The 18189-nt window shown below is 35.8% G+C and overlaps 2 protein-coding genes across 12 annotated transcripts in view; both read left to right on the top strand.

Annotated features, from left to right (window-relative positions):
- lmo7a (LIM domain 7a) overlaps positions 1-14055 on the top strand; it is a 57503-nt gene extending 43448 nt beyond the window's left edge. For 3 of the 11 annotated variants that reach the window (XM_051118449.1, XM_051118459.1, XM_051118458.1), the window contains 16 exons: positions 1185-1360; positions 1446-1509; positions 1880-1936; positions 2085-2117; positions 3971-3996; positions 4218-4325; positions 4769-4861; positions 6039-6418; positions 8319-8375; positions 8529-8584; positions 8773-8931; positions 9634-9823; positions 9911-10162; positions 11724-11832; positions 13179-13281; positions 13367-14055. In XM_051118449.1, the coding sequence (XP_050974406.1) occupies positions 1185-1360; positions 1446-1509; positions 1880-1936; positions 2085-2117; positions 3971-3996; positions 4218-4325; positions 4769-4861; positions 6039-6418; positions 8319-8375; positions 8529-8584; positions 8773-8931; positions 9634-9823; positions 9911-10162; positions 11724-11832; positions 13179-13281; positions 13367-13389 (1886 nt within the window). In that variant the 3' untranslated portion in view covers positions 13390-14055. The remainder of the gene's footprint in view (positions 1-1184; positions 1361-1445; positions 1510-1879; positions 1937-2084; positions 2118-3970; positions 3997-4217; positions 4326-4768; positions 4862-6038; positions 6419-8318; positions 8376-8528; positions 8585-8772; positions 8932-9633; positions 9824-9910; positions 10163-11723; positions 11833-13178; positions 13282-13366) is intronic. The other 8 variants (XM_051118454.1, XM_051118453.1, XM_051118456.1 and 5 more) reach the window with 8 other exon arrangements.
- A 2178-nt stretch (positions 14056-16233) lies between these two features.
- Positions 16234-18189, top strand: part of acod1 (aconitate decarboxylase 1) — a 43644-nt gene continuing 41688 nt past the window's right edge. The window contains exon 1 of the mRNA XM_051119748.1: positions 16234-16291. Within this exon, the coding sequence (XP_050975705.1) occupies positions 16268-16291 (24 nt within the window). The 5' untranslated portion in view covers positions 16234-16267. The remainder of the gene's footprint in view (positions 16292-18189) is intronic.

Below are 18189 nucleotides of genomic sequence, written 5' to 3'. Positions count from 1 at the left end.
AATAGGAAAGATAATACTTTTCTGTAAAGAAACAGGATTCCCTGAATTATCACCATTGATATTGTTATTGTAATAATACTAGAAATTATTGTGATAAATTTTTAAGCCTATATCACCCATCCCTAGTTGCCACTGGTTCTTTTTGATGTCCGTGGGTTGAAGCGACCCCAATAACATCATATTTAGCCCCTGAAATACCAAAAAACCCAACCCGAATGCAATTTTTAATGGGGACCCCACCCCCTACCCAAACCCAAAAAATGATTGGGCTGGTTTTGGGCTAGTTTTGAGTAGCAATTGGGCGGGTTTTGTTGTGAAAACCTGGCAACCCTGCATGTCGTTCCAAACCCATAAAAGCTTTGTTTGTCTTCGGAACACAAATTAAGATATTTTTGATGCATTCTGACAATTCTCTGCTGTCCTCCGCATCACCCTAGTGTATCCATTGAGTATCCACTGAACGCAAACAGAATACTGAATATGTGTTCAGTGGATACTCTCCAAAATGGCTCTAGGGTGAATTGTTGAATAAAGTCATTATTTTTGTACAAAAAGTATTCTCGTAGCTTCGTAAAATTATGGTTGAACCCCTGATGCCACATGGATTATTTGACTGATCTCCTTGCTACGTTTCTGGACGTTGATCGTGTTAATTACATTGCTGTCTATGGGAGGGTCAGAGAGCTGTCAGAATGCATAAAAAAAAAACTTAATTTGTGTTCCGAAGACGGACAAAGCTTTTACAGGTTTGGGACGACATGGGGGTAAGTGATTAATCACAAAATTTTCCTTTTGGGGTGGAGTAACCCTTTAATGTCTACCTTTCCTTGGCCTGGTGTCTACAGTAGATGTGTTATGCTTTTATTTCTTCCTGAACAGTGTGCATTATTTCTCATGATCTTAGTTTCTAAAGTTTGTGGTTCTTTATAATGTCAGTAGTTTATATTTTCAGTTTTTACTAACAGGCTTATGGTTTGTGACTCAAGCCAGATCCGTGGGCATCTGTAAGCTAGGTGGTAAACCTGTTGTGTGTGGAGCTCATTCTGACTGCATGGCAGGGGAAGGTGGTCTGTCTTTCATCCCCACTATTTAGAAGTATTATGTCTGCAGTTGTACATCTGTTTTCAGAGTTTGCTAATTCTGTGTTTTTGAAAAAAATGGTTTTGTTGACATGCCACAATCAGACTGGGGCAGAGACCTACCTTCCCTTCCATTTAAAAGCCATAAGACCATCAATCTGACCAGTCTGGATCCTCTAGGTCCCTCTGAGCCATACCTCAGCACCAACCTGGATTTCACATCTCATCAAACCAAGGATACGGTCGTGAAAACTTTGAACGTCAGCTCACAGCCCGGCAATGTGAGCAGACTATTACTAATCACTTGCTCATGATACTTTGGTATTATTTATTATACTAAACAGATGACTTACTATTTTTTCACAGAATTATGGTTTGAATGGGATAAATGGTGGTTTCCATGAGGATTCAGGGGCTGTGAATAATAAAGGTAAATTATTTTTTTCTGGCAATTTCTTGGAAACATTGCGTGAAGCTTTTTTGTAGTATGTTTTTATACTTTTTTCATTAAATGCTTGTTGTGTGGAAAATTTGTGAAAACATTGAATCTTGTTCAGAGATTGTTTAATAGCTTGACAAGAATGCTTGTTTTTTTATTAACTAAAAACAGTGTAATAGCCAAAAGTGAAAAATGGCATATGATTGTCCACATACTATGTTTATATAAAAAAAGCTTCTCTACTTCAATTTCTTCAGGAAATCGATGTGAAGAATTAATTGTTAAATCTAGTTCCCCAGGGCACCTGGAACGATCTTCCTTTCTACAAGTTCAACTTCTAACATTTTTATCTCCCATGTAGAATCTGAATCCATTACTATGAAAAACTTAAAAAGGAGATCAGAGTTTTTTGAACAAGGTAACAGAACAGCATCAGTTCAGTGCTGGTGCGTTCAGGCTTTGTGTTTCGGGGGCTGTGGGTAAACCGCTAAGTCTTCATCCTGCCATCCTCCTCCTCCTCCCTCTAGCAGAAGCCCCTCATAACCTCTGTGCTCTTCCCTCTGCAGGGCTCACAGTCAGTTCTCTGGTCTACCTCTGTGGTAAAGGGGGGTTGAGTTTGAAGTGTCCACTTCCATCTCAAGCACTGACATGCTGTCTACAAGAGTCTGAGTACTTTAAGTAGAGGAAAACTGACGAGTAAATGGTGCAAAGTAGCAAAACAGAACAGGTCGGCTAAGTACTCACATTCTTCTAAATCTGCTATGACAAAAGGAGAACATTTGCGGACTCATTTTAATGCTTTTTTCAGTGTAATTACAAATATCGTGACCTGAATCTATCAGGCTTAAAAAAAGGATACAAAAAATGTCATAAAAATAGTCTATACCACTGAATTCTAAGCCTTCTGAAGAAGCAGACCAAAAAAATATAAATAGTGGATGAAACTAGCAACTAAATGAAATAAATTTTGCTACTAAAACCACTAAAACTAAAATAAAAAATAAATGAAAGCTAAATAGATGTTTGATTGTTTTTTAGAAATGACTAAAGCAGTAGCAAAATTACTGAAACTTAAAACTAAATGTAAACAAATGGAACATTTAAAAATAAAAGCTAATTAAAAATATTAATGAATACTATAACAGTGTATAAATAATACTAAAATAATACTGTGTACAATTATTAAATAAGAATGTGTACAATTATTAAACAAATCCCTTCAAATTCAAATTTGTCACATTGCCAGTGATTGCTGGTGCTTATATCGCCTCAGATTACAAAACCTTATTGAAAAACTGATTATCTTTGGTTGCTTTTTCACTAACAGTGCAAACCTTATACGTTTTTTTCTTCCCTTGGCTCTTATGTAGTCATGCTCTAAAAGACTTCTTAAAGACAGCATGTCAGGAACCTTACCAACATACAAAGCACTCTAAATAAACAATAGGAAGCTACATCAGAGGGATAGACAGTTTATATCTTGCTGATACCTGCCACATTAATATGTGACCCTGGACCACAAAACCAGTATGATAAGGGTCATTTTTTTGGAACTGATTTATACATCAGCTGAAAGCTGAATAAATAAGCTTGCCACTGATATGTATGCTATGCATTGTATGGTTTGTAAGGATAGGACAATATTTTGCTGAGATACAACTATTGGAATATCTCAAAAAAAATGCTGAGAAAGTCACCTTTAAACTTGTCGAAATGAAGTTCTTAGCCATGCATATTACTCAGAAATTAAGTTTTGATATATTTGCGGTAGGAAATTTATAAAATATCTTCTTGGAACATTATCTTTACTTAATATCCTAATGATTTTTGGCATCAAAGAAAAATCTATACATTTTGACCCATACAATGTATTTGTGCCTACAAATATACCCCTGCTACTTACATCCGGGATCACATATTATATCAGAGAATTTCCCCATAGGCATAAATAAAAAAGAATTCAGAACTAGATAGATATAAATATACCACACTTGAGTCAGACTTGTTGTATATCCCTGATTATAGAAGCAGCTCAGAGACAGAAATCAGTAATCAGTGTGGAGTGTGTTGGTATTGTGTTGTGAATGTGAATAGTGCATGCTGTGCCAGAAATGGATGTGGGGTTTGGTTTTACTAATAACCAGTGCTTCTGCATGTGACATTGCATTTGAAGACTGGCCAAAGGTGTTTATGCATTATTCATTTGGTTTCTTTATTGAAAACTTTGCATGTGTTTGTTTATTCAAGCCATTGCATGTGGTTCTAATTTAACATTTATTTATGGAACTGTCGGGTTATGGGTTTCTTATTTTAACAGATTTTATTCGATGAGATATTTGGGATGGAATGCTGTTTGTGTGCTTCCTTTATGCTATCATGAAGGGTTTCATCCATAATGTAGACTACAATGTGTATCTATTGAAAAGAATCTAATTGTAGCTGGTTTTTACAGGTGGATTGGATACACCAATATCAAATGTAAGTTGAATTTCAAATGTTTTCTTTTAATCAAACCACTGTTGTCGGCATGCATATGATCTGATTGATTAATTAAGTGAATTGTCTGTTTTGGGGCTTGGTTCTTTTTGGATATTTGACGAGACAATGTGATCATGCATGTTCTTGGAAAGGATCTGTGTAATATTGTATTTGGCCAGTGGTTTTGCTCCAATAGTTAAAAGAGGTCTCTGTGTCTGTAGATGCCCGTTCCCTCCATCACTGCATCCACTACACGCTGGTCCTGGGACCCAGAAGAAGAGCGCAGACGACATGAGAAATGGCAGAAAGAGCAGGAGCGTTTGCTGCAGGTGAATATTACAGGCTCTGTAATCATTTATAAACAAATTAACTAAATATAATTATCTTATGAATTAAACGTAATTAAAAAATTGTGGTGAGATTAATTTTTTTTTAAGATTATACAAACTAATTTAACTAGGATACGTTTTGTTCTGCTAATTAAGACATACAAGCTTAGATTTATTGTTGATTTTCCTGAATACAGATCTAAACATGCACTATATAGACATGTTAATTTTGTAAACACAGTTATTCTCTGTTTGTGAGTGTATGATTATTACATATCCAGCACATTTGTATTTTGATTGCAGAGACTGGTGGCAAACTAATTGTTTTGTTAATAAATGCCAAAAGCACAATTTTGAAGCATTGTTTAGGTACAATCAGTGGTCTTTTATTTTTGTTTTCATTCTCTCTCCCTTCTGTTTAACCTTTGCTCTGCTTGCTACAGGAGAAGTACAAAAAGGATCAAGAAAAACTTGATGAGGAGTGGAAAAAGGCCCAGCAAGAAGTTCAGAAAGAGAGTTTCAAAAAACATGAGGAGGTAATATTTTACTTATTTATTTATTATAAGCATTATTGTATGCAGGTCAGTATTTTACGGATACCTCAGCAACAATTAGATCATATCCACAAGTGAATGTATATTTTAAAATAAAGTAAAAAAAACATAAAATTGCAAGAAATTATTATTTTATCTTGTGAAATATACATTATGTACACTGCCATTCAAAATCTGGCATCAGTAAGATTTCTTTTGCTCATAAATGCTACATTTATTTGATCAAAAATCCATAATAATTTCAATATTGTAAAATATTATTTCAATGTAAAATAACTGTTTTCTATGTGAATATATTTTAAAATGTAATTTCCTGTAATTTTCAGCATCATTACACTGGTCTTCGGCGTCACATGATCCTTCAGAATTCATTCTAATATGCTGATTTATTAACATTATTTTAATGTTGAAAACAGTTGTGCTGCTTTATATTTTTTTGGAACTTGTGATTTTTTTTTTTTTTTGGATTCTTTAATAAATAAGAAGTTAAAAAGAACAGCACTTATTTAAAATATATATATTTTTGTAACAATATAAACTACCATTTAAAAGTTTGTGGTCAGTATTTTTTTTGAAAGAAATGAATACTTTTATTCACCAAGGATGTGTTAAATTGCTAAAACGTGATAGCAAAGACTTATATTGTTAGAAAAGATTTCTATTTTGAATAAATGCTGTTCTTTTTAACTTTTTATTTATCAAAGAATCCTGAAAAAAGAATCACAGGTTCCAAAACAAATATTAAGAAGCACAACGGTTTCCAACATTGACAATAAAAGTAATAAATCAGCATATTAGAATGATGAAGGATCATGTGACACTGTAGACTGGAGTAATGATGCTGAAAATCAGCTTTGCATCACAGAAATAAATTATATTATTTTTTATTAAAATTTTAAACTGCACCTTTTCTGTATTTTGATCAAGTAAATGCAGCCTTGATGAGCATAAGAGAATTCTTTAAAAAAGCATAAAAATCCTATACATTTTTGTACGACAGTGTAAATGTCTGCTATTTCACCATTAGCTACACCAGGACCAGCAAACAATTTTTATTTATTTATTTTTTAAATGGTGCACATCTGGCAGATGCTGCAAGGGGTATGTAAATGTATCACACTGTCACTGACCAAAAAATCCTTTGATTGCTGTTGAACAGGAGATGCTGCGTTTAGAGGAAGAGAGGAGAAAAAGAGAGGAACAAGAGCGCCTTGAGGAACAGAAGAGAAAGAGAGAAGAAGAAGAGAGGAAAAGAAGAGAAGAGGAGAGGCTGCGTTTAGAGGAAGAGAGGAAAAAGCGAGAGGAACAACAGCGCCTTGAGGAAGAGAAGAAGAAGAGGGAAGAAGAAGAGAGGAAAAAAAGAGAACAGGAAAGGCTGCGTTTAGAGGAAGAGAGGAGGAAGAGGGAGGAACAAGAGCGCCTGGAGGAACAGAGGAGGAAGAGAGAAGAGGAAGAGCGCCTCCTTCAGGAAAAAGAGAGGAATAGAAGAGAGGAGGAGAAGAGGCGACTAGAAGAGCAGAAGAGGTTTCAGGAGCAAGAGTGAGTTTTGTCGTTTTGAGTCATTACCTGGTTTCTCTTACTTTAATTCATGTCCCATCTCTCTGTGTCATACTGATATGAATGTATCAATTTCTCAAGCATGCATGTCAGTTTTGATTACTTTGAGAACAATAACATGACAGAATGGCACTGCATATCATGCTTGACAAATATTGCTTTAAATACCACAGTAACCTGACTAAACTAACATTGTCTGTGTTAGGGCTGGGCGGCATGACAGTATAAATTTGCAATACCTTCTGTTCATCAGCTGATATGTATATATCAGTGACAAGAACTGCTTTGCATTGCTAACACATTCGGAACAATAAAGAAACATGTAATAAAAGCTATAAAATACACAGTAATTTTATTTCGGAAGATCCATAACTTCAAATGATTTTTTTTCACACTTTTAAATTATGACTGAATATTGAGTTTAAGGGTTACTACACTTCCAGAATAAAAATTTCCTGATAATTTACTTACCCCCATGTCATCCAAAATGAGATGGGAGTTTTTTGACATACCCTAACTGTATTGAACCGGAGTGCACAGAGTACACATCGCAGAGCTTTGTGACTCTTTGTGACTAAAGAAAGAAAGACATGAACATCTTGGATGACAAGGGGGTGAGTAAATGATCAAGAAATATTTATTTTGGAAGTGGAGTGATCCTTTAAAAAATCTTAAGATAAAAAGTAAAAAAATAACTGACATTATTGAAACTACTAGTTAAATGGATGGAAACAAAGATGTTGTTATTAAAAAAAAATTCATTTGCAGTTATTTATAGATGAAATATAGTCACAGATGTGTGCATATTGTCTATTTTACAGTGCCTTCAGATATAGCTCAGTAAGAATTTAGAGCTGGTTATATTAATTTTACAATTATATTAATTAGTTTTACTCTCCAGTCTCTGTTATTGGCAGGCCTATCATCATGTTATAAAAAAAATTACCTTTTAAAATAACCAAATAACCAGCAAATTGTAATCTAGAGAGATTCTTTGTACTGTTTTTCAGTCCAGTAAGTAATTTTATCTGTCTTATCTGAATTTAATAGAAGAAAATGATTGGTTATCCAGTCTTTTACAATTTTAACACACTCAGTTTAGATAATTTAGAAGTTTAAGAAGTCTTGTTGAAATATGTAGCTGAGTATCATCAGCATAACAGTGAAAACTAATCCCATATTTTCTATTAATATTACTAAGGGGCAACATGTATATTGAAAATAGCAGAGGGCCTAAAACAGATCCTTGCAGCACTCCACACTTTACTGGCATTAATTGAGATGATTCCCCGATAAATAAACAAAGTGATAACGGTCGGGCAGCAAGGATCTGAACCATCTTAAAGCCTGTCCTTGAATACCTGTATAGTTTTGTAATCGATCAAAGAGTTGGTCATGATCTATAGTGTCGAACACAGCACTAAGATTAAGTAAAACTAGCAATTTATTCCCGTGCAGTCTTCAGTGTCACATGATTCTTCAGAAATCATTCTAATATGCTTATTTGGTGCTTTATATTTCATATTATTATCAATGTTGAAAACATTTTTGAAACATTTTTTCAGGATTTTCTGATGAATAGAAAGTTCAAAAGAACAGAATTTTAAATATAACTTTTTGGTAATATTATATAAGTGTATTAGTGTAGATTTAATTTAAGAATATATTAGTTAATTTTTTAGTGTAAAATTATTTTTTTGTACATTTAAACGCCATTACTGCGATACAAAATACTCATGCCATGGTTTAAATGGTCATACTTCCCAGCCCTAGTCTTGCTTTTTTTTACTCATGCATTATTAACCACACTAATTTGTCTTCTATTAATTCATGACTATGTCACCATCTGCTTGTCTGTGCTGATTCTGCTGTTTGGCCACAGTAAGGTGGACTCCTTTGGCTATACCAATGTTTACCCTCAATTATCCTACTCACACAGGTAATAGGACTCTGCTGTTTGCACTTCCATTTGTATTTAATAAAGTCAATGCTTTCAGGCTATGCATCCATAAAGGATTTACACATTCATAAGATCTTTCATCTGTATGTTTATCAGACTGAATAATCTTGTTTCTTCCGATTCGATTCGCAGATCCATTTCTAAATCTACTCCAGAACTTGATGAGACTGCAAAACCAGATATTAAAGGTGAGTGCAGCTTTATTCTTTGCTTTAACCCTTTGTGTGTCTATTGTTTGTTTGACCAATAAGGAGCCGCTGACACAGGACTATGTAAAAAAGATGGTGTCAGATTCCTCAAGAACGTGTTGTCAGTGTGCCACACATTATAAGGGCTGGAGTTAGACCGGTGTTGTAGAGTCTGCAGCTCTCTACAGGTGTGTACGGCAGACACAAGGGTTTGGCAGGATGGCTGTTGGAAGAGGAACTGAGGCGAAAGAAAAACCCTCAGATCCAGAAAAAGCAGGCAGCGAGTGAGCTAGAGCTTGAGAGGAGGAGCATCCTCAATGCCATGAAATACAGAGAACCAGAGAGAGGTGGGCGCGGCTCGACCCACGCCAATCAATCAGCCCAACCAATCAATCAGCTCGGCCTGATTTATGCAAATTTGACAGATGCATCAGCAGCAAAATCAGTTGTAATCAAGCCTCTGTCCACATGATCAGTGCACATTTGATTTAAAAACTACTGTAAAAAAGTGGGGTCCAAAAGTCTGAGACCACTAATAAAAATGTGTCTAAGTTAATAATTTTTTTTTCATAACATGGTCTAATATACATTACATTACTGTTTAAAAGTTTGGTTTCAGTAAGATTTTTCTTAAATAAAACTGATCAAAAGTGTCAGTAAAGATTTTTACCTTGTTACAAAAATATTCTCTTTCAAAGAAATGTTTTGAACTTTCTATTCATCATAGAATCCTGAAAAAAGTATAACAGTTTCCACAAAAATATTAAGCAGCACAATTGTTTTCGACATTTATAAGAATGGTGTTACTATTTTAGAGTTATTTTTGAAGGTTCATGTTCAAGAAGGTTCAAAAACATCTGACCGTTTGTGTGTGTTTACATTATATTTTGAATCGCTTATATCCACTGTGGTTTCAAACATTCAGGCCCCACTATATGTAATCAGATGAAGATTGTCTGAAATCAATTGCTCTTGATGTTTACTAAGACTATTTACAAATTGTCACTTTGTTATTAATGGTCATTTTTGTCTGTTGTTGGCTCGAGCAGCGAGCGGTGGTCTGGGTGAGTACAGTAGAGACTATAAGAAAGAGCCTCTGTCTCAGGCTGAGCTGGAAAGGCAGCAGATCCTTCAAGAAATGAAGAAGAAGACTTCCTTGAACACAGACAAGAGCTGGATTCGCCAGCAGAGCTCTGCTAGTGTCACTGCCAAAGAACCGGCTGACCTTCCCATCAGGAGGTGAGTACTGTCCGACGTTATTCTTACTTTGTGACAAAGTGAAAACATTGTGAAGCATAAACACTAACAAACTCACTTTGCTTGCAGAGGCGAGTCTCTTGACAACCTCGATATGCCTCGTTCCTCTTGGAGATCATCACTGAGCACATCTAACAGCACCTTGTCCATACCAGACTACAGCCGGCCTCATTCGTCCTTCTCTGGCTTCTCGTCTTACCAGGGTGGACGTCCAGGGTCTGCAACTCTGCAGTCATCTCAGTCCATGAGCTCCCTCAGGCCGTCCTGGTCCCCATCTGCAGCTTCACCAGAGCCAGAGCCTCATGCTCCACCACGGAATAGGTATTCATTACTAAAAGGAAATTGTCATTTTTTTCTAAATACTTGAAAACAGTGGTTCTCAACTGATGGGTCAATAATAGCAGAATAGTAAAATGATGCTAATTCTGGATAACATAACAAAGGCCTTATCACCTTCTATAGTTTTTGCTGTTGACGTCAAAGATCATGTGACTAATCAAACTACGCCGCTAGATTTTTTAAAGTTTAAACAAATAAAGAAATTCGCCAGTGCATTAATACAAAATTGAGTTTTATTAACAATACAGTCTATGACAACAAGTCTTAATATATTATGTAGTGTTGCTTCTCATGTAAAGTGATCTTGATTTTTCAAGAGTTTGGGATCAGTAAGATTTTTATTATTATTTAAAGAAGTTTCTTATGCTCATCAAGACTGTGTTTGAGCAGTATATTGTGAATCATTATTACAATGTAAAATAATGTTTTTCTATTTTAATATACATTAAAATCTGGATTATTCCTGTGATCAAAGCTGAATTTTCAGCATCATTACTAAAGTCCTGTCACATGATCTTTCAGAAATCATTCTAATATGCTGATTTATTATCAGTGCTGTATATAGTTGTGCTGCTTAATATTTTGTTGGAACCTGTGATACTTTTTTCAAGATTCTTTGATGAATAAAAAGTTAAAAAGAACAGCTTCTTTTTAAAATAGAAATTTATTCTAACAATATGCACGTTCAAAAGTTTGGGGTCAGTACATTTTTATTCTTTCTTTTTTAAAAAAAAAAATATACAAAAAATATTACTTTTATTCAGTACGGTTGTGTTAAAGTGATAGCAAATACTTATATATTGTTAGAAAATATTTATATTTTGAATAAATGCTGTTTTAAATTTTTATTAATCAAAGACAGGTTCCAAAAAATATCTGAGACCACAACTGTTGCCAATATTGATCATTCTAAAAATAAATCAGGATCATGTGACACTTAATACTGGAGTAATGGCTGATGAAAATTCAGTTTTGCATCAGAAGACTAAATCATGTTTTAAAGTATATTCAAATAGAAACCATTATTTTATATTATAATAACATTTTGCAATATTACTGTTTTTTCTGTATTTTTGATACAATAAATGCAGCCTTGATGAGCATAAGAGACTTAAAATATAACAACATAAAGCAAGGCTTAAAACATCACAAGTCTTACTGATCCCAAACTTTTGAGACAAGTTAAAAAGTTATATTTTCAGGGTCAACATTAAGTAATTTTAATAGGAATCTGCACTCTGGAAATTCATTGCAGTGTTGGTTTCAAAGTAATTTATGTGTGAGCTGTGCTACACTGTCAGTGAACAGTGGTGCTTTTTTGCTTGCATAATTTCACAAAAATGTCACTGCATGATAAACAATTTTGATACTGTTTTGGGCTTGTGAAACCAAACCATTTGAGAACCACTGATCTAAACCATACCACTCATCCCATGAGTTTCCCATATTCTTGTTGTCTTCAAAATGTGTTTGCACCCCACATGAGCCATGGGCTGTGCACGTGTGTATTGCTGGGCTTCAGATGATGTTTTCTGTAATCTAGGTCAGTGAGTGGCAGGAAAATATGTTCGTTGTGTAATACACCACTGGGCAAAGGAGCAGCCATGATCATCGAGTCCCTGGGGCTCTGTTATCATTTGAGTTGTTTCAAGGTGAGCGTTCAGCTACTCGGAGGTCAGGTCCAGCCTGGCTTCATCAGTGACTAACCTGACTAATGTGCTCTTGCTGCTTTTACGTTTACTCTAATCAGTTGTTCTTTGCACGTATAAACTCAGTCATAATGTCAACCCACAGAATCAAAATGCCAGCTGCTTCATGGATAACAGCACTGACAGGACTGCCTTGTGACTTATCTTTCCACTCTAAAAGACTGTAATTTGTTTCTCTCAAATGAGAATGAACCATCAAGAAAAAAACATGTGCATTCAAAAGGCTGGAGAACATAAATCCTTGCTAAATCTGAAATATTGTGATTTTGCTTCAATAACATTGTTGTAATATAAAGATTTTAATTGCATCTGTGCCAAAAATCCCATCCCTAATCTAATCACCAAAAGTCAAAAAGTTATCTTCAACCTGTTTTCATGACGAAAGCGTACCTGTGGGAACTTTTTCGCAAGACGCAAAATACATACCGCCATGTACGCTCCGTGACATATGCAGTGTAAAATGTCCACTGAGTGGCAAAAAGTTTGTTTTTTTAACAGATGAACGCACATATTGCACGTTTTATGTGATGCTGGCTTTGTACGTGTTACCGCAATCAAAGTGCTATTTTACAGGTGCGATAAACATAGCTCTATTATAGAGTTTTAAAAGACATGTTTGTACATTTTGCAAGTGTAATTCATCAAAGGACTATCAAATGGTGGGGAATAGTGTTAAAATGGGACATATATCTAAAAATGTTCTTTGATCAAGTGCACTGTTTGCATTTTAACATGCAATTTCAGTGTCTTGATCTTAGTTAAGCACTCCAAATTGCACTAATCTGCTGCATCTTCCATAATTTAGCACTCAGAACTGAATTTGCACCGTGCATAATGTATTTAGCACATTTCTTTAGTGAATTGCATGCTAAAACAGCAAACAAGCGTTTGTAAATAAATGACACTGTCAGTGGGCGTAATTCCATTCTTATTGAATTTCCTCCTGAATTTATTCCAATGCCTTTACCTTCAGAGCGGCTGTATGTGAATCACCTAGAGCTTAATCATCCCTCACACATTCCTCGTCATTCTCCAAATGCCAATCATTTGTATTTCTGCTCATCCTCTCATTCATATTGCATTGTCCTCCTGCTAATCTTGTTGTCGGGTTATTTCTGGTCTTTTGGCTGGTGTTATTACTTCAATTTCGCATCCTTTTATGCTGCCGCCATTGACCTCAAGCTAGGATTTCCTTTTTTTCACTCTCACATGAAGGTGAGTGAACGATACGGCATTACACAGAGGATTCCATCTTTCTAACAATGTGTTCTTTCATCTTGTGTTTGCAGTGCTATAACTGCAGGTTTGATTTGGGAGGCTCAGAAGCAGGAGCAGAAGTCAGAATACGAAACCAACAGCTCTATTGTAACTCCTGCTATGTGCGACTCAAAAGTAGGCCACACATCTCTGCAACATAGTTGCATAGTTCACCAAGTGGTTTCTGATGTCCTTTATGATAATTTTTCACTCTTTTCAGCTGGTCAACCCACATCCATGTGATCTCGCAGTACTGCAACAGATTGAGGAGGAAGCAGTCACAGACAAGGAACTGTAAACACTAAGAGCGTGTTGGAGATGTGATGAACATTGGGTGATTTAGCCAGCCTTGATTATTCGATGAGCTTCTATTCTTCCTTTCTTACTTATGAGAGGGTGAGATTCCTAAGGTTATGTTTATTTGAAAGTATTAGTAATTGTACAAAAGGGATGTGCATGTACCTGAATATCTATGCATTTGAAAAGAAAATTCATACACTGTCTTTTTCATCATCACTGATTGAATCTTCTGCTGACTTCTGGCTGGTTAACTGATATCTGTATGGTCATGAAAGTGTTTATAGTAATTCATAGAAAATGCTATTTTATTGTTATTGCTTATCTAGGTTTCTCCTGCAGTCTTTTCTATGTAAGGGTTTGCTGACACAAATATCCTGTTATTCCACTTCATCTGTGTGCTTTTTTGTGTTCTGATGGGAAAAGATGATTAAGGATAAATCCATTAAGAATTTATTTAAAAGTGGCATGGTTAGTAAGAAGCACTCACGAGTTATATTCTCTTCACATTTATTTTATGCATCTGAGCAATTTCTCTGCAGGGGGAAAGATGAATCTAGAACAAAAGCAGCATACTCAGTAATAATTGTAAATAAAATTTCCAAAGCATAATCTGTCCTGAGTGTCATTTACTGGACTAATCTCTCAATAATCAGATTTTATTTTTCCATTTAAGACTAGGCTGAATCTGCCGTTATTGTCTCCAAGTGACACTGGTTCGACTTTCATAATGTTTATAGCCTCGTCGCAGTCACAGGGGATTTTCATCCAATATCTTTTCCAATGGTTCATGTATTTTTATCATACCATAGTACTACACTGCATTTCCCACGATACTTTTCAATAGATGTGTATTTTTGTTGCAGCTGCCTAATTACATTACACCTGCACACTGCAAACATCTGTTGGGAATTCACTGCTAGTCCTGTAAAAGTAAATCTGATGTATAAGGGCCTCAGGAGCATCACAATGATATTATTGTTCAGACTATAAGTAGACAGAAAAAAAGTAGTCTTTCAATTCATACTTCTAATGGAGAGCATCAGCTGATTCTCATATCAGTACTGGCAGATAACTAGCAGGAAAATATAATAAAGCAAATAAATATAGCAATATCAATATTTCGATTCAAAAGTGTCATCACGTCGAACATTTGTGCAGAATTTTGGCAATCGGAGTGAAAAGGCCTTAACACTGCACATTTTAAAAGCTTCAGACAACCTTAAGTCCTGTATTTCGCTGTCTTTCTTACCCTCAGGAGAACTTTTAGCTACAATGGCACTTATATTGACGGTTTGATCGCCTGAAGCTAAAAGGTGAGTGGAAAATGTTCCAGATATGGAACATCAAAATTTCCTTCCAGCAGTTTCCCACTTAGATTTGTATCTTTAAGCTTTATCCACAATAGAGTGTTTTCAGTCAGCCATATTGACGGCGCTGAATGTAAACAATGCCACTGAACCAAAAGAAACGTGCATATTTTGCTGATTATTGCTGCTGGAAATGGTCAGTTATTGTCATGTTTTTGGCTGTACTAATCGGTTGGACTATATATATATATATATATATATATATATATTGTATAGACTGCCAAAAGTTATAACAAATCAAGGAGAAGAGTGCAAAAAAGCATTTATGGTTGGCCAAACTTAACTAGGATTTCCAGGGCAAGAATCTTGACAATATTCATGTTTGTGCTTATAATTTCTGGTCAGGTAGGTGAAATATTAGGCTAATATATTAGTTAATACTGCTCCTATGTATCTTTACCACTTTAGTTTGTCAAAATATTGTTCCCTTTCCTGCTTACTAAGTCCTGCTCAATATGATTAGCAGCTTCCACACGTTTTTTATGTGGTTTAGACAGCATAAATTAGCAGAACAACATATTTAGTAGTACATTAACCATACAATCAATGCTGTTGTTTACATCCGAGTATCTCCAATATGGCCGCACATCCGAGTAACTGACCAAACAGTGACATAAGTGTAAACCCTCTAATGGGAACTGCTGCCTTATCATTTTGACAGTTTGATCACCTTAAGTTAAAAGGTAAGAGGAATTTTTTTCCAGATATAAAAAAAAAACATCTAAACAGTTTCCTTCCAGCAGTTTCCCACTCAGATTTGTATCTTTAGGCTTTATCGACAATTGATTTTTTTTGATCGTTAGTTTATTTGTTTTGTGACGTTATATATTGAAATATTCATTGGTCACGTGGTATTTGCAGCGCAGGCGATTGGCTCAAAATTATAGATTTTTAGTTAGGTGGAGACCAAGCGGCAACCTCGCGGTCTCCCTCTTGAAGCCAACACACTGCAATCATCGACTGACCGCGATAGACTCCCCATGTTAAAATGCCCAACTTCACAGCAGAAAAAAATATGTTTACAGCCTGGTTGAAAAAGTGGTTTTGGTCTATATAGCTAATTTTGCCCTTCATGTCAACTGTGAGGGGGGTGAATTTTTTTTTATACCTCATCCGTTTAATTTATATTAAGCCTTAAAGTTCTGCCTAATTTAGGGCGTGGCCACTTGAGTGACAGGTGGATTGCCGCTGCTGTCACCACCGTCGCGCTAGATGGGCGTGGTTTCAGCAACTAGCTCCACCCACGTCCCGCCTCTTTGTCCATTTTCGATTATCCGGGAGAGATGTGCAGTGACACGATTCCAAGATGGCGACGGCCGACTCCCGCCCACTAAGAGCTTCAAAAATGCTCTTCAGAAACCTACGGGTGACGTCACGGGCATTACGTCCATATTTTTTACAGTCTATGGTGGAGACCTGCGCGCGCCAAGCCACTGCCAGAGCGATGAAAGAAAATGCTAACGTACAACTTTCTTCAGGTATTATCGACCCCTTGCTGTATAAGCGATTTTAGTCCGTTTCTAATTTCATCCACACATCTTCTCTCCCCAAACATCGTCTTCCAAAGATACTTAAGTAGGCTATGCCTAACAGGATTCACTGTTTCTGATTTCCTCCTGCCTCGTGTTATTTGTTTCTACTGTAACTGAAGCTCAGCCAACTCAAGGGGGCACTGTTGGTATAGATGAACAGTTAATTGACCTGTGGAACATGCATAAAGAGATCTTTGAAATTCAGTTAAAGAGGTGGTACAGATGTCCGATCTCATTGTCTGAGTGTCTTTAGTTGGGTGGGTGGAGGGATAGAGGATTTCCTCCACCCGGAGAGCTTTTCCACCTGCTCTCTGGACTGATGCTAATTTTAGTCCGCATTATTGATGTCAGCCATGTCTAGTTGCCATGGTTTTAGTTTCTCACCGAACATCACCTGCAAGGCGCTACACTTATCTAATCTGACGTGTCGGATAGATCACACTGCAAAGTGTCATGGAAAAATTCATAATACTCAAAAGACATTCTTTATTGCCTTTTATTCTTGTTTTTATTCTTATTTAGCTATTTTTCCCGTCTGCCGTGTTTGATGCAGTGTTAATTTAGTATTATGTATATATACTATTATAACCTAGTTTTAAAGGGGCCATGAACTGAGAAATCAATGTAAAACCAAATCCAAGTTGTGAAGAAACAGTCTTTGCATTGTCTTCCTTTTGATTCCAACATTTGGAAAGAGTGGATGAACTTTATTTTTATTGAGTTTGGTCCTTTGTTCACTTCATTTTACCATGCATTTGTTTACAAACAAGGCACAATTCGACGTAGAGTTTTCAGAAAGACTGAACCTAGAAGACGATGCTCTGCCGTCTATATTGGATCTACAATCCTATTCAAACAGCGATGATGGGGGTCAAATCAGGACAGAAAATAGCCTATTACTTTAAAAATATTGTGTTTTTAATGTAAAAATATTGATAACATTATATGTGGACCTCAGAGAACAGTACAATAATAATAAAATAAAGGCAGTTCATTATATTTCATTTTTATTGTTTACCTTTTAGTTTCAGTAATAATAACAGTTGATGCCAGGATAGTAACTGAAGTCATTTGTCTGCATCTCTACACTTTTTAGTCACATTGCAATTCAGGTAAATGAAAAGAAGCAAAAGTACAGTACATATTTGTACTATAGATACGCTTACATTATACCATTAAAAGTACTGGTGTGATAGTAGCATTTAAGTTAAATGATACACTTGCTCAGCAAATGAGTATGTATTGAAGTGATAAAGAGCTGTTTGGAGATTTTAACATCTTTAGAATATGGTGTCAAACTTTTATGCTATCTAATGATTGCTCTTTTCAAGTTTTTTACTTACTACTTGTCTTATCAGTGCCGTTTTCTCAACATGCTGTTCTTGTGTCATGATAAGCAGAAGCTTCTTCCGGCGCTTTGAAAAAGATTGTTCTAGGACCTTTTGATGAAGTGAAAGGAAATCAACTTAGATCCTGATGTGTCCCAGACCATAGCTCGAGGCAATACTTTGGATCGATTAAAGAAAAAGAATTTTCCCGCTTTGTCCTGGTGCTATGAAGACAACAGTGCACGCTTTTTATGCAGCTCATGTTTCATTTTACAACACTGTGAGTTTCCTGTAAAACTTCAATTAGTGCAGAGATCTGGTTGAATGTTATAGTAATCCTGTTTTGGTAAATTGCACAGGCAGTTCAGTTTTATCCCCCTTTTGTAGTGTTTTCTCACGGCTTGTTATTATCAACCTTTCTGTGCAGGAGGCTCCTGTTGTTTCGTGGAGGTGGGTAATATGGTTATTGACTAAAGTGGCCATTAAACCAGCACTTAGTAACCTGGCAGTGACATG

Source organism: Labeo rohita, chromosome 9, assembly GCF_022985175.1.
Source record: "Labeo rohita strain BAU-BD-2019 chromosome 9, IGBB_LRoh.1.0, whole genome shotgun sequence".
NCBI lineage: Eukaryota > Metazoa > Chordata > Actinopteri > Cypriniformes > Cyprinidae > Labeo > Labeo rohita.
Note: the sequence above shows the minus strand (reverse complement) of the source record. Positions and strands in the feature narration are given on the sequence as shown.